The sequence below is a fragment of the Trichechus manatus genome, unplaced genomic scaffold (genome assembly GCF_000243295.1).
Source record: "Trichechus manatus latirostris isolate Lorelei unplaced genomic scaffold, TriManLat1.0 scaffold00254, whole genome shotgun sequence".
In the NCBI taxonomy this organism is placed as follows: Eukaryota; Metazoa; Chordata; class Mammalia; order Sirenia; family Trichechidae; genus Trichechus; species Trichechus manatus.
In genome coordinates, this window is record NW_004444190.1 from 2,276,331 (window position 1) to 2,293,743 (window position 17,413).

A 17,413-nucleotide genomic window follows, 5' to 3' on the forward strand; every position below is an offset into this window, starting at 1 on the left:
GTGTAAGACTTAGACAAGCTAGAGAGATGTAGCTTTCTTCTCTTAATTATGATGACAAAGGGGTCTTTGTTACATAGCCAAATCTGTGCCGCTACATTATCTTATTCAGTAACGATTGTGACTATATTCCCCTCCCTCCCCCATATCTGGAGGAATGAGAAAAAAAATTTACATAAGAAAACTATATGGTAAGCATTACATAGGTATGAGCAAAACATTTCCTTGATCTGGTTTTTTAAATCGAAATGTTGTGGTAGTTGTCCAATATATGCAGTCTTAAGTTTTAATGTACTAACTTTTACATTATAAAGCTTTTTTGTTCTTGTTGGTAGCTAGGAATGTTGTTTCCTAAAGAAAGAACTAACAACCTGAATCTTTTAGATGTTCTGCATAGCAAAATCACATGCTATGCCAACAATCTCAAAGTGGTATTTCCACAACAACTACTTTTGTCTTCTTTGAATAGAGGTGGTTTGTGTTTAGGAAATTACTAGGCACCCTTTGTGACAGGATATATTGGGACTGAAAATTTTTAGTCCACTGTAATACCTTCAGATTAAAACTCCTGGCCAGTCTGATCTCTCATCTCTTCCCCCAAAAGTTTCGTACTTAGAAAACAATGTCAAAATTATTTTTCTTGATATCCAGATATTGACAGTCCACTTGCCCTAACGAAAACTCTCATTTCTTCTATTATAAATTACAAGCATAGGAATATGTACTTCAGTGGTGAACAGAGATGCTGATTCTAACCTACAAAGTCCTATTGCTTAACTTTTCCACCGCATAGACAGTATATTTAAGCAAAGCAAAAAAGTAAAAAAAAAAGTTATGCACATGTGCATGAATTTGACAGAAAGGTACACAGATAAACAGATTTGCTGTTGTTCAGCTATTGTTTCATGTGTTATGTGTATATGTAGCCTAAGGGATGTTTTTTTAATAGGCTTGATTTAAGTACTAGAGAGATTTCTGATAAGATTGATTTATTTGGTTAAGAAATACTTTTCTTGAACCTATTTTTTAAAAAGGATAACAGCCAGTATTACACAACATACGTACTGAAAATCTGGCAGGTGCAATTAGTAAGATACAGAGCAGTAGGAGTTGAATCAAAACCATCAATTAAACATTCTGAATTTAGACTTAATTCTTTGATTTGTTAGAAAGGTTGGAAACTACACACAAGTCATTTATACTTTAACAAGGAAAGGAGGATTATTACTACTTCATTTATTTCCGTGACAAACTGCTTTCCACAAATTCAGCCCACAGGACACGAACATGATCTTGGCCACACCTTGGCATTACTGGTTTGCAGCGTAATTTCCCTATCGTTTTCTGAGACCTATTCAACATGGAATCAAACAATAGCTGCTCTGGCCAGAAGTCTCCTATATACACAATGAAAAAAAAAGTATTTCTGAGCTCCGCAAGTGATAAGCCAAGTGTCCCAGCTGATCTCACTGCAGCAGCAGGGCAGGCGTTAGCTTGGCTCCCGCTCACAGGACTCCACCATGACCTTGGTATTAAGAACTGTGGCACAATTAGCTGGGATTTCATTGTCTTTGCTGGGATGGGTTTTATCCTGTCTTACCAACTACCTGCCACATTGGAAAAACCTCAATCTAGACTTAAATGAGATGGAGAACTGGACCATGGGACTCTGGCAAACCTGTGTCATCCAAGAGGAAGGTGGGATGCAGTGCAAGGACTTTGATTCTTTCTTGGCTTTGCCTGCCGGACTCAGGATCTCCAGGATTTTGATGTTTCTGTCAAACGGGCTTGGATTTCTGGGCCTGCTGGTCTCTGGGTTTGGTCTAGACTGCCTGAGAATTGGAGAGAGACAGCAAGATCTCAAGAAGCGACTGCTAATCCTGGGAGGAGTCCTGTCCTGGACCTCAGGGATCACAGCCCTCGTTCCAGTCTCCTGGGTCGCCCACAGCACGGTTCAGGAGTTTTGGGATGAGACCATCCCTGAGATCGTCCCCAGGTGGGAGTTTGGGGAAGCCCTCTTTATTGGCTGGTTTGCTGGATTTTCTCTTGTGCTAGGAGGGTCTCTGCTTAACTGTGCGGCCTGCTCAGCCCAGGCCCCTCCAGCTTCGGGCCACTACACAGCGGCAGAAATGCAAGATCATTGTCAACAACTAGAGATGAAAAACACCAACTTGAAAAGCTAAGCCAGAAGGCATCAGTGGTATCTACTCTTCAGGACAGACTTGCTCAACTCTGGATTTGGTAGGAGTTCCTACCAACAGTCATCCATTCTCTTGCTTTCAATTTTGTAAAATGCAATTTTTTTTTTTTTTCTGTGATTAGGTTCTTAAACTGTAATTTCCTTCTAAGGCTGGTAAACCATTTTTATCTTCCACTTTGAGACCAAAACCAATCAAGACTTAATAGTAATCATACTTAGTACCATCGATGAGTTTTCTCAATTTTAAAATAGGCTCAGTGACTGCACAGACAGAACTGGTAAATAAAACATTATATTAGCACTTACGTATCTTTAAAGGTGTTATTCATACAGAGATGAATCGTGTTGGCAATTGAAAATATTATTGCTAATCATTTACATCTTTCAAGTGTTTGACATAACCTATTATGATGAAACTGAAGTCTTGCTACACATTTATTTAAAATGCATAACATCTGATTCTAAAACTACCTGCTCTTTAAAAGCTTGGGAGGTGAGAGACACAGGACACATCATGTCTCTTTTAATCAAAGACCTCCGCGCCTGTGTGAAGCCCTTTCCAAGTCAGCCACATTCATCCAAGCCTTGTTTACTATGTCAGAAGCAGAGGAGGGCACTCCTGTGTTTTTGAAGATTTGTGTAAAACCTGCCATAAAAATGTGGTTTTGCTTTTATGTCCTGTGCTCTGCATTTGATGGCCAACATCATCACCTGTCCTGGGCGGAGAGCAGCCACAGAGGGCATCATGGCGAGGACCTATGTATGTGTGGGCAGAGGGCTGTGTGGGACGCTGCCCTGTGTGGCTCTGAGCACATGTACAGCTGAGGCCATGCAATGACAGACAGCATATTCTGCAGCCCTTCACTTTACTTGAACAATGAAAATCTCCACCTTTTTTTTTTAAATAAGCAATACGTATTGTCCAACCAAGAACTATTCACAACAAGCTGCTGCTCTGGGAATGCTTCATGGAAAATTTCATATTTGCTCAGTACATGGTTCAAGTAAACTCTTGTGCTTGGGCCAATCAGGGAAAGCAACTGAACAATAAATGACACTGAAATAAAGTATTAGGCAATATGTATCTTTGTTTAAAAAAAAAAAAACCCACTGAATTTTTTCCATCCACAAACACATGGAAAGTGCAGAAACCAAAGTTAATGTATATGATATATTTGCATACTTTTACAAACATGACAAATTAAAACAGAAACATGTTCAGAATTCAACCTGATTAAATATTTAGTTCAGTCCTGAGCTTTTGATATTGAATACAATATAGATAAAGCAATAGCAAAAAAATTTTTTTTAAAAATTTATTTGATTTGCATGTTACAGAGTTTTAGCTAAACTTTGTTCATTTGGCTAGCAATATTCTTTCTGTACCTGTAACATTTAGATTCTGATATACAAAACTGTAATAATATACTGGTAATTCAAAGTTGAGAACTAAATATTACATTCTTTTTACCCTGTGCAGAATAAATTCTACCTTTAAAAATTGTATTTATAATATTAAAATTCATATTTGTCCATATGGTTTTGTGATCAAGTTATTAAATGTTTTGTCACTATGAATCATTTGGGTTAGTACAAATACGACAGATTGTTAAAAGCTGCCTATAAATACATAACACTATTGCTATTTTAAAAGTGTGAACAAAGGATTATATTAATATAAGTTTGTCTCTCATGTTGGAAAACGAACAAATTTTGCAGAATAAAACCTAAAGAACCTTGGTCACAACTATTAACTACCAGCCTGAAACAGATTTTATTCTTTAACACTTGTCTGAAACTTTTTGTATTACAAAAAGTTAACAGCTAATCTGATGAAGATTTATAAACCTGTAAATACTCCAATATAACCTCTTCTATGTCAAACATTTAAAATGGCCAGAACCAAACTATATATTAAACAGAACATAAATAAGACTGTAAATAAATAAATGAAGAAAATAAAATCATACTGTATAACTACACATAACTCTATAAACATTTTCATGGCCAAACTAAGAAGCTGAAAACAGCTGACCTTCATTTAACTGTATATTAAATAAACTTCAAAACATCTGTCTTTCACATTTGACCTTGACAAGGATGAATGAATGGTATTCTTTCTCTAGTTTTCTTTAGTCATCTAAAAGAATGAACTGGGCAGCCTTGAAGGATTGTACTCAGTCAGTTCCCTGGGCTGGTTTCTGGTCAAAGTAGTGTCACATCCAGTTATCTCTTCTGAGGCACTTGTGTATATGTGGTGGGGCACTTATGAAAAAACATGCTGTGACATCTTCATTAATGAAAGTTCTAGGCTCAGAAATTGCTTAATTTGATTTGATTCTGAAAAAATGAACTTCCCAAAATAGGTATGATTACTTTCAAGAAAATAAAAATCTTGCTAGTGAGAATTCTTTAAGTTTAGGAACGAAACTTTAAGTAGCTCTTTCTTTTAAGATGATTTTTGTATTTCTAAAAAAAAATTTTGATTTAGTTTGCTACATAAGATGATGAACCAAACATTGCTTCTTCCAGTACAAGAGACTGAGTAACAGGTATGCTTTAAATTGCATAAATATTTACTTTAGCATAGAAGGCTTTATGCTGGCAGAGCTACACTGAGGGTTGGTGCCTGGGTCAGATAGGCTTAAACTCTAAACTGGAGGACACCTTCTCAGTTTTCATCTCTAAATGTGTTCATCTGAAAGAGTTTTTTTGTTTGTTTTACAAACGATTTAGCCTGTACCTCAAATTAACAATTTCCCAGCCACACTCCTCCCTTTGCCTCCCAACTCTTTACCATAAATTATAGATCAAATCCCCTAAAAATGAGAGACGCAAAGTAATTTCTAGTAAATGCTAGACGCTGTGTGATAAAGTATTGCTTTATTTCTGGCAACTTTGATTCCACCAAGATTCCCTTTCCTCTGTTCCTGGTTTCACCAAATGAGCGCTGGTGTGTCTCCCTCCACAACACCAGAACTATCTGGCTTTGGCACACTGGCCACCGCATTCATCTACTGGGTGCCATTTGCACACCCAGGACATGACATCACTGGTACAAGCCAGAAACTCACATATGCACACTTGTGTGAACTCAGCTGAGTCAGAAGCAGCAGCTGCTCACCTGAGGATTTCAGTGTATTTTAGGGTAACTGTTCTCCTCCGCTAACCTCCCTACCCTCAATGTGATAAATCATGAGTCCTTTTATGGTGCAGGAGTACTGCTCCTTTGCATTTTTTTATATTCTTGCACTCAGTATTCACATTTTTGTTTTCTTTAGACAAATATAAAAGGACAGAAAGGAAACTGTTTCAAGGAAACAAAGAGTTCCACCACAGGTGATGAAAATAAACACGGCCCGTTTTAGGTGGACTTGGAACTCTGAGGTGAAACTTACATTCACGTTAAACTTCAAACTGAAAAGAGCTGCACTCCAGTATAAAAATATCACATGGCACTGCTGCCATCTTCACAGTCGACTCAAAAGAAGATGAAGGAAAAGCAAAAGCCACCTTCTGCTAAACAAGTTATTTCTCAACAGTCAGCTCAACAGGACATACCCTGGTACTGCCTCTATTCCATTTTTTATAAAATAAAGCAGAGGCAATGCACACATACTGTACAACATTTGTGTACCAGATTATTCCATTTTGGTTATCTGATTTTTTAAAAAAACATAAGAATTACATTCAAGGTATTTTACAAATTAATATATTGAAAATCTGATGTGAAATAAAAGCTCTTTAAGAGTTGATAACTATGTTACAAACAAAATAAAACAAATGTTCACTTTTTCACCCTCCCTAAGAAAGTGAGTGGGTGAAAAATAATCTCTAAACTGATACAATTATACATCATCAGCCGGCAGGGATGGGATGCTTATCTTTGCTCTGGTGAAGTAAGCAATCTTCTCCCTAGAGTCAGGGGTGAAAGATAAATCAACTTTAATATTATGTTGAAAATACTCTATGACCATTAAAATAGTCACCAAGAACTCCAGCAGTCTATCTACAAGCCCAGAGGTTAGGGGAGTGTCAAAAAGATGACCAAGATTGGTTAGTTACCAAAGACAGGAGCAGCATGTCTATTTTCTACAAAGTATTCACACAGTACAAAGAGTTCAATCAACACATATTTACTGAGGGTAAATTGTATAGGAGGTGCATGTAGGCAGTTGTAAAGAAGAATAAAGCACTGGTCTCCCTCAAGGAACCAAAAGGCTAGTTGATGAAAGAAGTGTAGGAGTTAGAAACAAGGACTAGGATAGAAAAGAAAAGGACAAGTTAAAAAATTGTGGAAATTGAAATGACAGCTATTTTTGTGGTGTGGTATCCTTTCAATTCATTTAATTCTTTAAGAGACAAAAATAGGAATTAAAAACGGCAAGAGTGTGGTTGTGATGTCAGTGGCGGCCTTAAGGCAGAGTTGAAAACTGAGGACCCTTGCCTTGAACATATCCTGCAGACAGGTTTTCTTTGAATCACATGGTGTTTTTATAAACACTCGAATTAGTTGCCAGTGTTTGCATTTGGGATATTACACGTAAAAATTACTGATTTCTGATTTCCCTTGAAAAACCAGAAGGTCAGTGTTATGGGTTGAAATGTGTCCCCCTAAAATGTGAGTCAACTTGGCTAGGCTATGATTCCCAGTACTGTGTGGTTGTCTTCCACTTTCAATTTGATGGAATCATCCTATGTGTTATAAATTCTAACCTCCATGATATTAATGAGTCAGGATAAAAGAGGCAGTTACGTTAATGAGGCAGGATACAATCTACAGGATTAGGCTGTATCTTGAGTACTCAGATATAAAAGAGAGAAGTGAGCAGAGAGGAGAAGGACCTCATACCACCAAGAAAGAAGAGCCAGGAGAAGAGCGAATCCTTTGAACCCATGGTCCCTGTGCTGAGAAACTGCTAGATCCAGGGGAAGACTGATGACAAGCACCTTCCCCCAGAGCTAACAGAGACAGAAAGCCTTCCCCTGGAGCTGGAACCCTGAATTCAGACTTCTAGCCTCCTAAACTGTGAGAGAATAAATTTCTGTTCGTTAAAGCCATCCACTTGTGCCATTTCTGTTAGAGCACTACTAGATAACTAAGACAGTCAGAGAACATTGGGCTCTTGACTCCCCGTGAACAAGAAGCTGGCATGGAACCAGGCCTATGCTTTAGGCAGAATGCCCCAGACGTCATCACTTCCCGCTCTCCCCCAACCCAGCTAGGTGTCAGTGGCCAGGCAATGCCCTCACGTTGCGCCACCACCACACTTCCAGTGCAGTTGGTCTTATCCCAGACTACCACACTCATTCTCATCATCTGCCTGGTGATGTAGATGAGTTTGTGTCTTACGGGGAGCTAGGAATATTTATGAATTCTGTCTTGGGTTTTATTAACAACTCGGAGTTGTACAATTTCCTATGCTGGACAATGTTGGTTACTTTTCAAAGCGACCACAACACCCAGGGTGTGAAAAGATTCCTCTCATCACTCTGCAGTTCTAAAAACTCAAGGGGTAGCATTCCCTAAAAGTTACAAGAATGATTCCTTAAGCAGAATACAGGCAGGAAAAACCTAACTCGTTACCATAAAATGTTACATAAAAAAGTCTTAAGCCCATTATAAAGAAGTACAGCCAGAATGCTCCTTAGAAGTGAGGATGGCAAGACTTTTGTCTCATGTGCTTTGGACGTGTTATCAGGAGGGACCAGTCCCTGGAGAAGGACATCATACTTGATAAAGTAGAGAGTCAGTGAAAAAGAGGAAGACCCTCAATGAGACAGATTGACATGGTGGCTGCAACAATGGCCTCAAACATAGCAACAACTGTGGGGATGGTGCAGGACCAGGCAGTCTTTCATTCTGTTGTACATAGGGTCGCTGTGAGCCGGAACTGACTCCATGGCACCTAACAACAACAAAGCCCATTATATCTCAGCGTCGTTTCACTTTCACCTAGCACCAAATCCCACCCCTTCCCAACTATACTGGCTCATCATTTACCCCATCTTTCCTGATACTTCAAATCACTCCCTCTCCTCTGGCTTCTCTCACTTAAGCCTAGAAGCTTTCTAAAGACTCCTCTATACCAAACAGGCATACATACATACACCCAAATCAAAAGCAGTAACATAGAAACCTTTTCTAGGACAGGACACTACTTTCATTTAAGCTACTGTCCTAGCTTCCTTTTTCTGTTTTCCTTCACATTTTTCTGAAAGTTTTCCTATTTCCAATACAATCTGGCTTTCCATACTCTCACTGGACTGAACCTGTCCCTGGATGGTCACCAATGGCCTCTTCATTACCCTGTCTAGGGGATAGTTTTCCTTCCTCCTCTCTTCCGTTGCACTCGATGGTATCAACAATCTCCTCCCCACCCTCCGGATCCAGAAGTGCACTCTCCTGTTCTCCTTTTACTGCTCAGACCATTCCTTGTTAAATCTTTTTTGCTGTATGTCCCTCCAAGGTTAGTGTTCCCTAGGCCTCCTCTTCTGGTTGCCTTCTCACCTTTTCTGGGGGCATTCTGCCTATAAAGCACAGGCCCAACTTCACGCCAGGTGTTTGTTCTGGGAATCATTTGTATTGATTCAAGCACCACACCTAGGATGAAAACTCCCAATCTTTGTCTCCTGTTCTGCCCCTTAGCCTTGGTTTTTGGTTGTTATTTCCACTTACCTACTGGCCATTGTTCCCCCGATGGCCTGCTGGAATTGTTAACCTGATATACCCGAAGGCAGCATTCAGTATGCTCACTACACACCTGCTCCTCCTCCAGTGCTGTGGGTCACAATCTCTGGCACCACAGTGTAGCGCTCCACCGTTGCCCACCTACCGCCCCACCCACTCTCCTCCCAGGTCACACTCCTGTCTCCTATGGTCTCCCCTTTACCAGTTTCTCTCCTGCCTACTCTCCACAATGCCTCTAATGTCTGCCCCACTAAAATCTATCCCCATCACTTATTTTTGTGCTTGGAGACACCTGCTGGCTCCCTCACAGTCTAAAACCAAAGTTAAAAATCTCTAGCACAGCACATAAGGCCTTTTGTAGTCTGTGCCCAAATCTGCCCTATTGCTTCACCTACTGGTAGTCTCTACCATATGCACAGTGCTTCCTCCTGCTGCAATACCCTTCTCAAACCTACCACCTAGCGCCTGACAAACTCTTACTCATCCTTCTGGGATAAGTTCAGATTCTGCCTCTCATAATCTTGTCCTGGTGGCTTCTGTAGCCCTTGATCCCAGCCCCACACAGATGCAGATTCCTCTGTGCTCTCACAGTTCCCTGCTTCTACTTTTGTTGACCCTGTCCACCCTCCTACAGACCGGGACCGCTCAGTAAGAGCAGGATGCACTTGCTGTTTGTCTCTGTACCATGGCGCCAAGCATGGTGTGTGCACATGGGGTGCCCAGGGAATGTCTGTCGAGTGAGCAACCGAAGAAATGCCAAAGGTGTATGAGTTTTCTGCACCTTTTTGCATCTTACAGAGATTTCTTGATGAGATATACAAATTGCTACTAAGAATTGGGGATACCCTGGGTTCTTGAGGAACAGGCTTCAATCAAAGCTTTAACAGAATCAGGACAGCTACTAGTGGAGTCTGTAGTCTTAAGTGGGAGTAAACAAAAATTATAAATTCAAACCAAGCAGTGGAGCTGGTGTCTCATATCCCAAAAGTAACTTCAATCCCAATCTGAGGTGAATTCCTACATAATTCAGATGACATGAGGGCGACCCAAAAGCTGTCCCAGGGCAGGGCTGTTTACCTGAAGGACTGCACCTGCCGTGGAACCTTCCGGCTCTGTTCCCGAAGCCGACATACGTCCTTGGAGACTTGCCGCATCAACTTCTCAGCATTCAAATCTTGCTTCTGCTCTTCTTTTGACTGTTCAGCCTGGCAAAGGAAATGAAAACACAAAAAACAAAACATGAATGAGAAATTCCTCCAGACATGCTACCAGGCTTGAAGGCTGTGAACTAAAGCCACAGGAGGGGAACCTGCACAGACAATGAGGGAGTGTCTTTTCTTACCATCTGAGGACAACTCCAACATGTGGGACTCACACTGATGGGGAGCCCTCAACTCAGGGCACGCTTACTTTAATCACATTTAAAACATCTTATTACATAAGCAATGTGTGTCCATTTTGTTAGATCCGGAAAACCTAAGAATCTCCCCAAAATAACTGAAAACTACTTGTAACACTGTTTCCAGAAAATACCTACTATTCACATTTTGGTGAGTATACTTTCAAACTTTTATTCATCTTTTCGACCTTTCTTTCTCTCTGAGCCATTTTAAAAGCTGTTTATTGAAGTAAAATATACATACCGAAAAAGTGCACGAGTGTATAGCTCAAAGAACTTTCACAAATTGAAACCAGCACCCAGATGAAGAATGAGAATACCACCAGTTCCGAAAAAGCTGCTTTGGCACCCTTCCAGTCACTACCCCATCCAGGGTTACCAGCATTCTGATTTCTAACAGCACAGATTACTTTTGCCTACTTTTGTCCTTTATATAAATGGAATCATACAGTAGGCACTCTTTTTTGCTGTTGTTGTTGTTAGGTGCTGTTGAGTCAGTTCTGACACACAGTAACCCCACGTACAACAGTCCTGTGCCATCCTCACAATCGTTGCTAGATTTGACCCCATTGTTGCAGCTACTGTGTCAATCCATCTTGTTGAGGGTCTTCCTCTTTTTTGCTGACCCTTTACTTTACCAAGCATGACTTGTAAGTAGGGACTGGTCCCTCCTGATAACATGTCCAAAGTAAGTGAGACATAGCCTTGCCAATCTTGCTTCTGAAAAGCATTCTGGCTTACTTCTTCCCAAACAGATTTGTTTGTTCTTCTGGCAGTCCGTGGTATATTCAATATTCTTCACCAACACCCTAATTCAAATGTGTCAACTCTTCTTCAGTCTTTCTTTTTCATTCTCGAGATTGCGTATGAGGCAATTGAAAAGACCATGGCTCAGGTTAGGCACACCTTAGTCATCAAAGTAACATCTATGCTTTTTAAGATTTTAAAGAGGTCCATAGAAGCAATTTTCCCAATTCAATATGTTGTTTCATTTCTTGATTGATGCATCCGTGGGCATTGATTTTTGATCCAAGTAAAATGAAATCCTTTAGGGTCTAACTTCTTATGCTCAGCATACTAATGAGATTCCTCCACACTATTGTATGAAATTATAACTCGTTATTCTCACTGCTATATAATATTCCACTGTGACTTTACCACAAGCTATTATCTGTGTTACTGTTGGTGGACATTTGGGTAGTTTATGTGAATATATTTTAAAAATAAAAATAGAATAATCTATATATATTAAAAGTTGGTTTTTTTTTTTCATTTTATTCATTCAGTCATTTACCTAGTCAACAAACATCTGCTGACTGCCGTCTCAGAAAAGCTTAAGAATGCAAACTTTGGAACCACATTGCCTGGGTTCAAATGCCACCTCTGCTGCTTCCTAGCTATGTGAATTTGGGCAAGTTCCTTGACCTCCCTGTGCCTTAGCTTCTTCATTTGTAAAATGCAAGTACTTACTTCAGCAGGTTGTTATGAAGTTTAAATCAGTTAATATACGTGAAGTACTAAGAGAAGTGTCCACCGCATGGTTAAATCTACCATTTCAGTGTTTAGGCGTTACTGCTGCAATTTCTACTACAGGCAGCCACTGTGAGCAAGACAAATGGAGTCTAGTGAGGGAGGGCAATAGCAAAGACAATAAATTTTGTTTAAAAGTTATTAAAAATTAACCATATATTGTAAACATTTCCCCAGGTCACCAAATCTTCTTCCTCACATAACATTCTACTTAATGGTTGCAGTAGAATTATTTAATTAACCCTATAGTATTACATATTTTATTCATGCTGCAACGTTCATTCAAATGGGATTTAGCATTTTAAAATCCAAGTAAACATGTAGTTATAAAACATTTGGAGGGGAATAAAAGCTGGCATGTAATATATATATATATATATACACACACACACACATATATATACTTTTTTTTTTTTTAAATAATCTGAACTGGACTATATGAAGAAGAACTCAGCATCAGGACTGGAGGAAGACTAACAACCTACGATATGCAGATGACACGACCTTGCTTGCTGAAAGTGAAAGCACTTACTGATGAAGATCAAAGACTGCAGCCTTCAGTATGGATTACACCTCAATGTAAACAAAACAAAAATCCTCACAACTGGACCAATAAGCAACATCATGATAAATGGAGAAAAGATTGAAGTTGTCAAATATTTCATTTTACTTGGATCCACAATCAATGCCCATGGAAGCAGTAGTCAAGAAATCAAATGACATACTGCACTGGGCAAATCTGCTGCAAAAGACCTCTTTAAACTGTTCAAAAACAAAGATGTCACTTTGAGGACTGAGGTACGCCTGACTTGAGTCATGGTATTTTCAATTGCCTCACATGCGTACGAAGGCTCAACAATGAATAAGCAAGATCAAAGAAGACTTAATGCCTTTGAACTATGGTGTTGACAAAGAATACTGAATATACCATGGACTGCCAAAAGAATGAACAAATCTATCTTGGAAGAAGTACAGCCAGAATGCTTCTCAGATGCGAGGATGGCGAGACTTCGTCTCATGTACTTTTGACATGTTATCAGGCGGGACCAGTCCCTGGAGAAGGACATCATGCTTGGTAAAGTAGAGGGTCAGCGAAAAAGAGGAAGACCCTCAACAAGATGTATTGACACAGTGCTTGCAACAATGGACTCAAATATAGAATGATTGTGAAGATGGCGCAGGACTGGGCAGTGTTTCGTTCTGTTGTATATAGGGTTGCTATAAGTTGGAACCAACTCAATGGCACCTAACAACAACAACATATTTTAAATATTCACAATAAGCCTCATACACATATACAGATATTTTGGATTAAACTGTGTCCTCCCAAAATATGTGCTGAAATCCTAACCCCTGTACCTGTGAATATGACCCTGTTTTGAAACAGGGGCTTTCTTTTTTTATGTTAATGAGGTTATACCAGAGTAGAATGGGTCCTAAACCTTCTGAGTCATAAAAAGAGCAGAAATGACACAGAGACACACACACACAGAGGGAAGAGAGACATCGCCAAGGACCTCATGGGGCCACTGACAGGGAAGGACCTTCCCCTGAAGCCACATCCTGAATTGAAACTTCTAGCCTCCTGATCTGTTAGAAAATAAATTCCTGTTCTTTAAAGCCACCCACTTGTGGTATTTGTGTTACAGCAACACTAGGTAACTAAGACAACATGTAATTCTGTGTTTATATTAATCTGCTATTAGGGAAAAATAATCAAAAATTATGTTTAATTTATACTCTGAGTTTAAAAACACAATATCGTAAAATAATAAGGCTTCTCTGATATTAAATTCAAACCTGTTTATTATTTATTAGAGGTAACTTGGAATAAAGGTCTGGTGATTTATTTCTAAAAAATCAGCCACTGAAAATCCTATGGAGCAGTTCTACTGTTGATACACATGAGGTTGCCATGAGTCAGGACTGACTCAATAGCAGGTGGTAGATTGGATGATATCAAATAAAAGGACAATTGCTTAGCTACATAAACACACTTAAGTAAGAAACAAGGCTTAAATATGAATGTGCTACCTGTTACTCATCCTTCCTTCATATTTGAAAATCATGTGACTTACGCTGAGAACTATCACTGTGGTTTGAAAGGGCTTGTGGCGACTGCTCCCCCCCACCCCTTGCCACCACCCTCCACAAAGGCGCTGGCTCCCTGCTTGTAGGAAAGGTGAAGAGTTGCCTGGTTGGTAATTTCGGCTACGGCTCAATTTTGCCTTGAGGTCTGAGCTATCTGCACTGTCCATAAGCTCTAAGAGGGCAGGGGCTGTATCTGTTTTAAAAAATTTACAAAGATTCATGTGCACAATAAAGATTTTTAATTCAGTGGTTTATTTTTGACAATTGCCTATATTTGCAGAGGTTGCTTCCAATGGTGCCTTATAAAATGAATTATATTAAATCAAATGGCTGGAGACTTAAGAATATAATAAATATGTACTTAATATGGAGGAGTAGCATAGTGTAAAAGTTTTGCCAATCTGTACTTAAAAACAATAGTTATTTCCATCTGATAGAAATAAAATTCTAATTTACCTTATTTATGTCTTGGGGAACAGTGGGGTGTTATAAATACATAAAGTTGCTTTTGGGATTTGTTTGGAAAGCTGCTTTAAGCAAAGGAGTTGTAAGCAAAAATTTTGGTGTCCATACAGGTAACTTTTGCCTTTACTTTCCTCTCAATTCTCACCAGGGATGGTGGAAAGTGTAGCAAATGTGAGCCGTGCTTTGGGAAGCTGCCATGTGCTGGAGGTGACATCCTGCTGCTCCTACTCTAATTTCCCATCCAGGTAACAGAGACACCACCACTGTATTCCTGCCAAAATGGACTGTGACCTGGTTTGTTCCAATCTGCTTCTTAGTACACTTACTGAGGACCAGCCATTTTCACAGCAAGACCTTTGGACAGCACAGGAACTAGAGATGCTTTTAAAGAACTCCTTACCCTCCCTTACGGAGCCCTGGTGGCACAATGCTTAAGTACTCAGCTGCTAACTGAAAGACTGGCAGTTTTAACTCACTCAGCAACTCCACGGAAGAAAGAACTGGCAATCTGCTCCCATAAAGATTACAGCCAAGAAAACCCTATGGGGCAGTTCTACTCTGTCACATGGGGTCGCTATGAGTCACAATCAACTTGACCACACACAAGAACAACACTTCCTTACTCTTCTTCATAGCACTTTGACGAGCTTCTTCTTGTCTGCATCCCCCACAGAATGTGAGCAACTCCAAGGCAGGGACTTGGCCAGCTTGCCTTCCTCAGTGCCAGAATCCCCCATGCCTCCCAGCCTCAGTGCACAGTAGGTACTCAGCAAATATGCACCGAATGAAAGATAGGTTTTTAGATGACTGTCTTTTAAAGATTAATTTGCATCAGTAACTCTCATAAGGTTTAGAACAACTGAGGGATTTTTTTTCCCAACGATTATTGACTATCAAGAAAGTCTCTCCAGAAAAAAGGTAGAAAATTCAAACTCACAAAAAAAGACCAGACTTACTGGTCTGACAGAGACTGGAGAAACCCTGGGAGTCTGGCCACTGGACACCCTTTTAACCCAATACTGAAGTCACTCCTGAGGATCGCCCTTCAGACAAAGATCACACAGGCCCATAAAACAGTTAATAAACATAGCTCAACCACGTATACAAGACTAAATGAGCACACCAGCCCAGGGGCAAGGACAAGAAGGCAGGAGGGGACAGGAAAGCTGGACGAATGGAAATGGGGGACCCGAGATTGAGAAGGGGAGAGTGTTGACATGTCGTGGGGTTGGCAACCAATGTCACAAAACAATATGTGTATTAATTGTCTAATGAGAAACTAATTTGTTTTGTAAACCTTCATCTAAAGCATACACACACACAAAAAACTCTCCAGAAAGCCATAATATAAAGATAGATTTAAATTCAAACAAACACTGGAACTTCTATACTTTGAAAGGCATTCAAAAGACAAATGACAGAATGGACAAAAACGTTTGTAACTCAAGTAACAGACCAGTATCTAAAGAGAACTTTCAAGGGGAAAAACACAAATACAACAGGAAAATGGGCACTGGGTACAAACAGGTAGCTCACAGAATAAACACAAATGGCCAATAAACACAAGAGGCCACTCGCTCTCATCAGTAAATGTTCTTACCTATTGGATTGAAAACATTATAAAGGACTGATAATCCTAAAGAGGGAGGCCTATTTCCCAACCTTCAAGTTTCCTCAAAGGTGAGGAAGTTGCCCTCTCTATTCCCCAGGAGCATTCTGGGTAACATTTCTGGCCCCTCACCACGGAGGGGCAATGTGTGCTGGGAGGGTCACTACTAATCTGGGCCTGAGGTTGGGGACACTTGGCTAATGGAGTGGCTCCCCCCACACCGGCCATCGTCTCCCCACTTGGCCTAGAAACCTGCCTGGGCATAGGCACGGCGGCCCCTTTTGCAGGGCCTTCTCCCACCAGGTGCAGAGGGCAGGTCTCAGCTGTCTTTTTGCCAGTTCCTCCACTACTGCCTGGTGGACAAGTCATGTTTAAAGGGTCAAGATCTAGGCTGAGGAGCATGGGTGGAGCAGCAAGTGGTCCCACTATCTTCTCCAATCTAGTCATTACCAAAGGCCTGAGTACAATGCATATTTTGTCCCATTTGACTGAAATCTTTTTTACGTGTACTTTATTAGCCAGAACCCCAGAGAGGAAGGAGGGTGAAAGACAGATAGGAATTAGATGGGACATAGGAAAATGGGTCCTTGCCCAGATCCATGTGATATCTTTCAAAATTTGAAAAGTACACACCCTTTACCTTTAGCGTGGCAGAGATGGCTCACTATTTCCCAGTTATCTACTCTTCCTTCATTCCATAGAAACAAGGACTCCAATTTTTAGCTGGACACATTGGTGCTCAGTTAAAAGACTACATGTTCAGATTTTCTTGCAGCTGAGTAGGGCCAAGTGACTAAGTTTTGATCAATGAGGTGTAAAAGTAGGTGCCTTGTGTGACTCTGGGGAAGTGTTCTTGAAGGATGGGCATGTCCATCTGCCTTGCTTTCCTCCTGGACTATGGGCGTGAGCCATCTGTGACTCTGATGTGGAAGGCAAATGCCAAGGAGGGAGGAGAACAATGACTCCACAGAGCCACCAAACCATTTTTGGATTCTCCATTTTTCTTTACATGAGAATAATATTTTATTTGGCTTAAACCACTTTTTTTTAAACCACTACCACTTTTTTTCTTTGTTATGTGGAGAAGAATCTAATCCTAAATGACACAAAAGCTGGTTCGTGTAAGTGATGTGCTGCAATGACATAAAATGTGGCCGTGCTTAGTGAAGGCCACTCACTAGTCGTGCTGGTGGCAGGTGAAGCTGTACAGGAAATGGCACAGAAAAATGTAAAATACTGGTGTCTATTTGCTGCTTTTTACAGCTTAGAGTGCTTTTAAAAGAGAGATGAGCTCAGGCCAAAGCTAAACAGTTGGCATCAAGAGATGGAAGGGGGACTTCTGGCAAGATGGCGCTCTAGGCAGAAACACCACGCCGTCCCTCCACAACAAAGATCCGAAAAACTAAGCCAAACAGAGAATCAACAATCCTG

The 17,413-nt window shown here is 40.3% G+C and overlaps 2 protein-coding genes across 2 annotated transcripts in view; one reads left to right on the plus strand and one right to left on the minus strand.

Moving 5' to 3' along the window:
- Positions 1 to 1,517: 1,517 nt before the first annotated feature.
- On the plus strand, positions 1,518 to 2,180 carry LOC101357857 (claudin-22). Its single transcript, XM_004389678.1, has one exon. The coding sequence runs from the start codon at positions 1,518 to 1,520 to the stop codon at positions 2,178 to 2,180; it is 663 nt and encodes a 220-aa protein (XP_004389735.1).
- Positions 2,181 to 5,874: 3,694 nt separating this feature from the next.
- WWC2 (WW and C2 domain containing 2) overlaps positions 5,875 to 17,413 on the minus strand; it is a 339,751-nt gene continuing 328,212 nt past the window's right edge. Inside the window, exons 22-23 of the mRNA XM_004389676.1 lie at positions 9,966 to 10,093; positions 5,875 to 6,112 (exon numbers count right to left, since the gene is read on the minus strand). Coding sequence (XP_004389733.1) covers positions 6,046 to 6,112; positions 9,966 to 10,093 — 195 coding nt within the window. The 3' untranslated portion in view covers positions 5,875 to 6,045. The remainder of the gene's footprint in view (positions 6,113 to 9,965; positions 10,094 to 17,413) is intronic.

What these genes read in the sequence shown, in the direction of transcription:
- LOC101357857 (XM_004389678.1), top strand. Translation starts at nt 1,518, where the DNA reads ATGACCTTGGTATTAAGAACTGTGGCACAATTAGCTGGGATTTCATTG.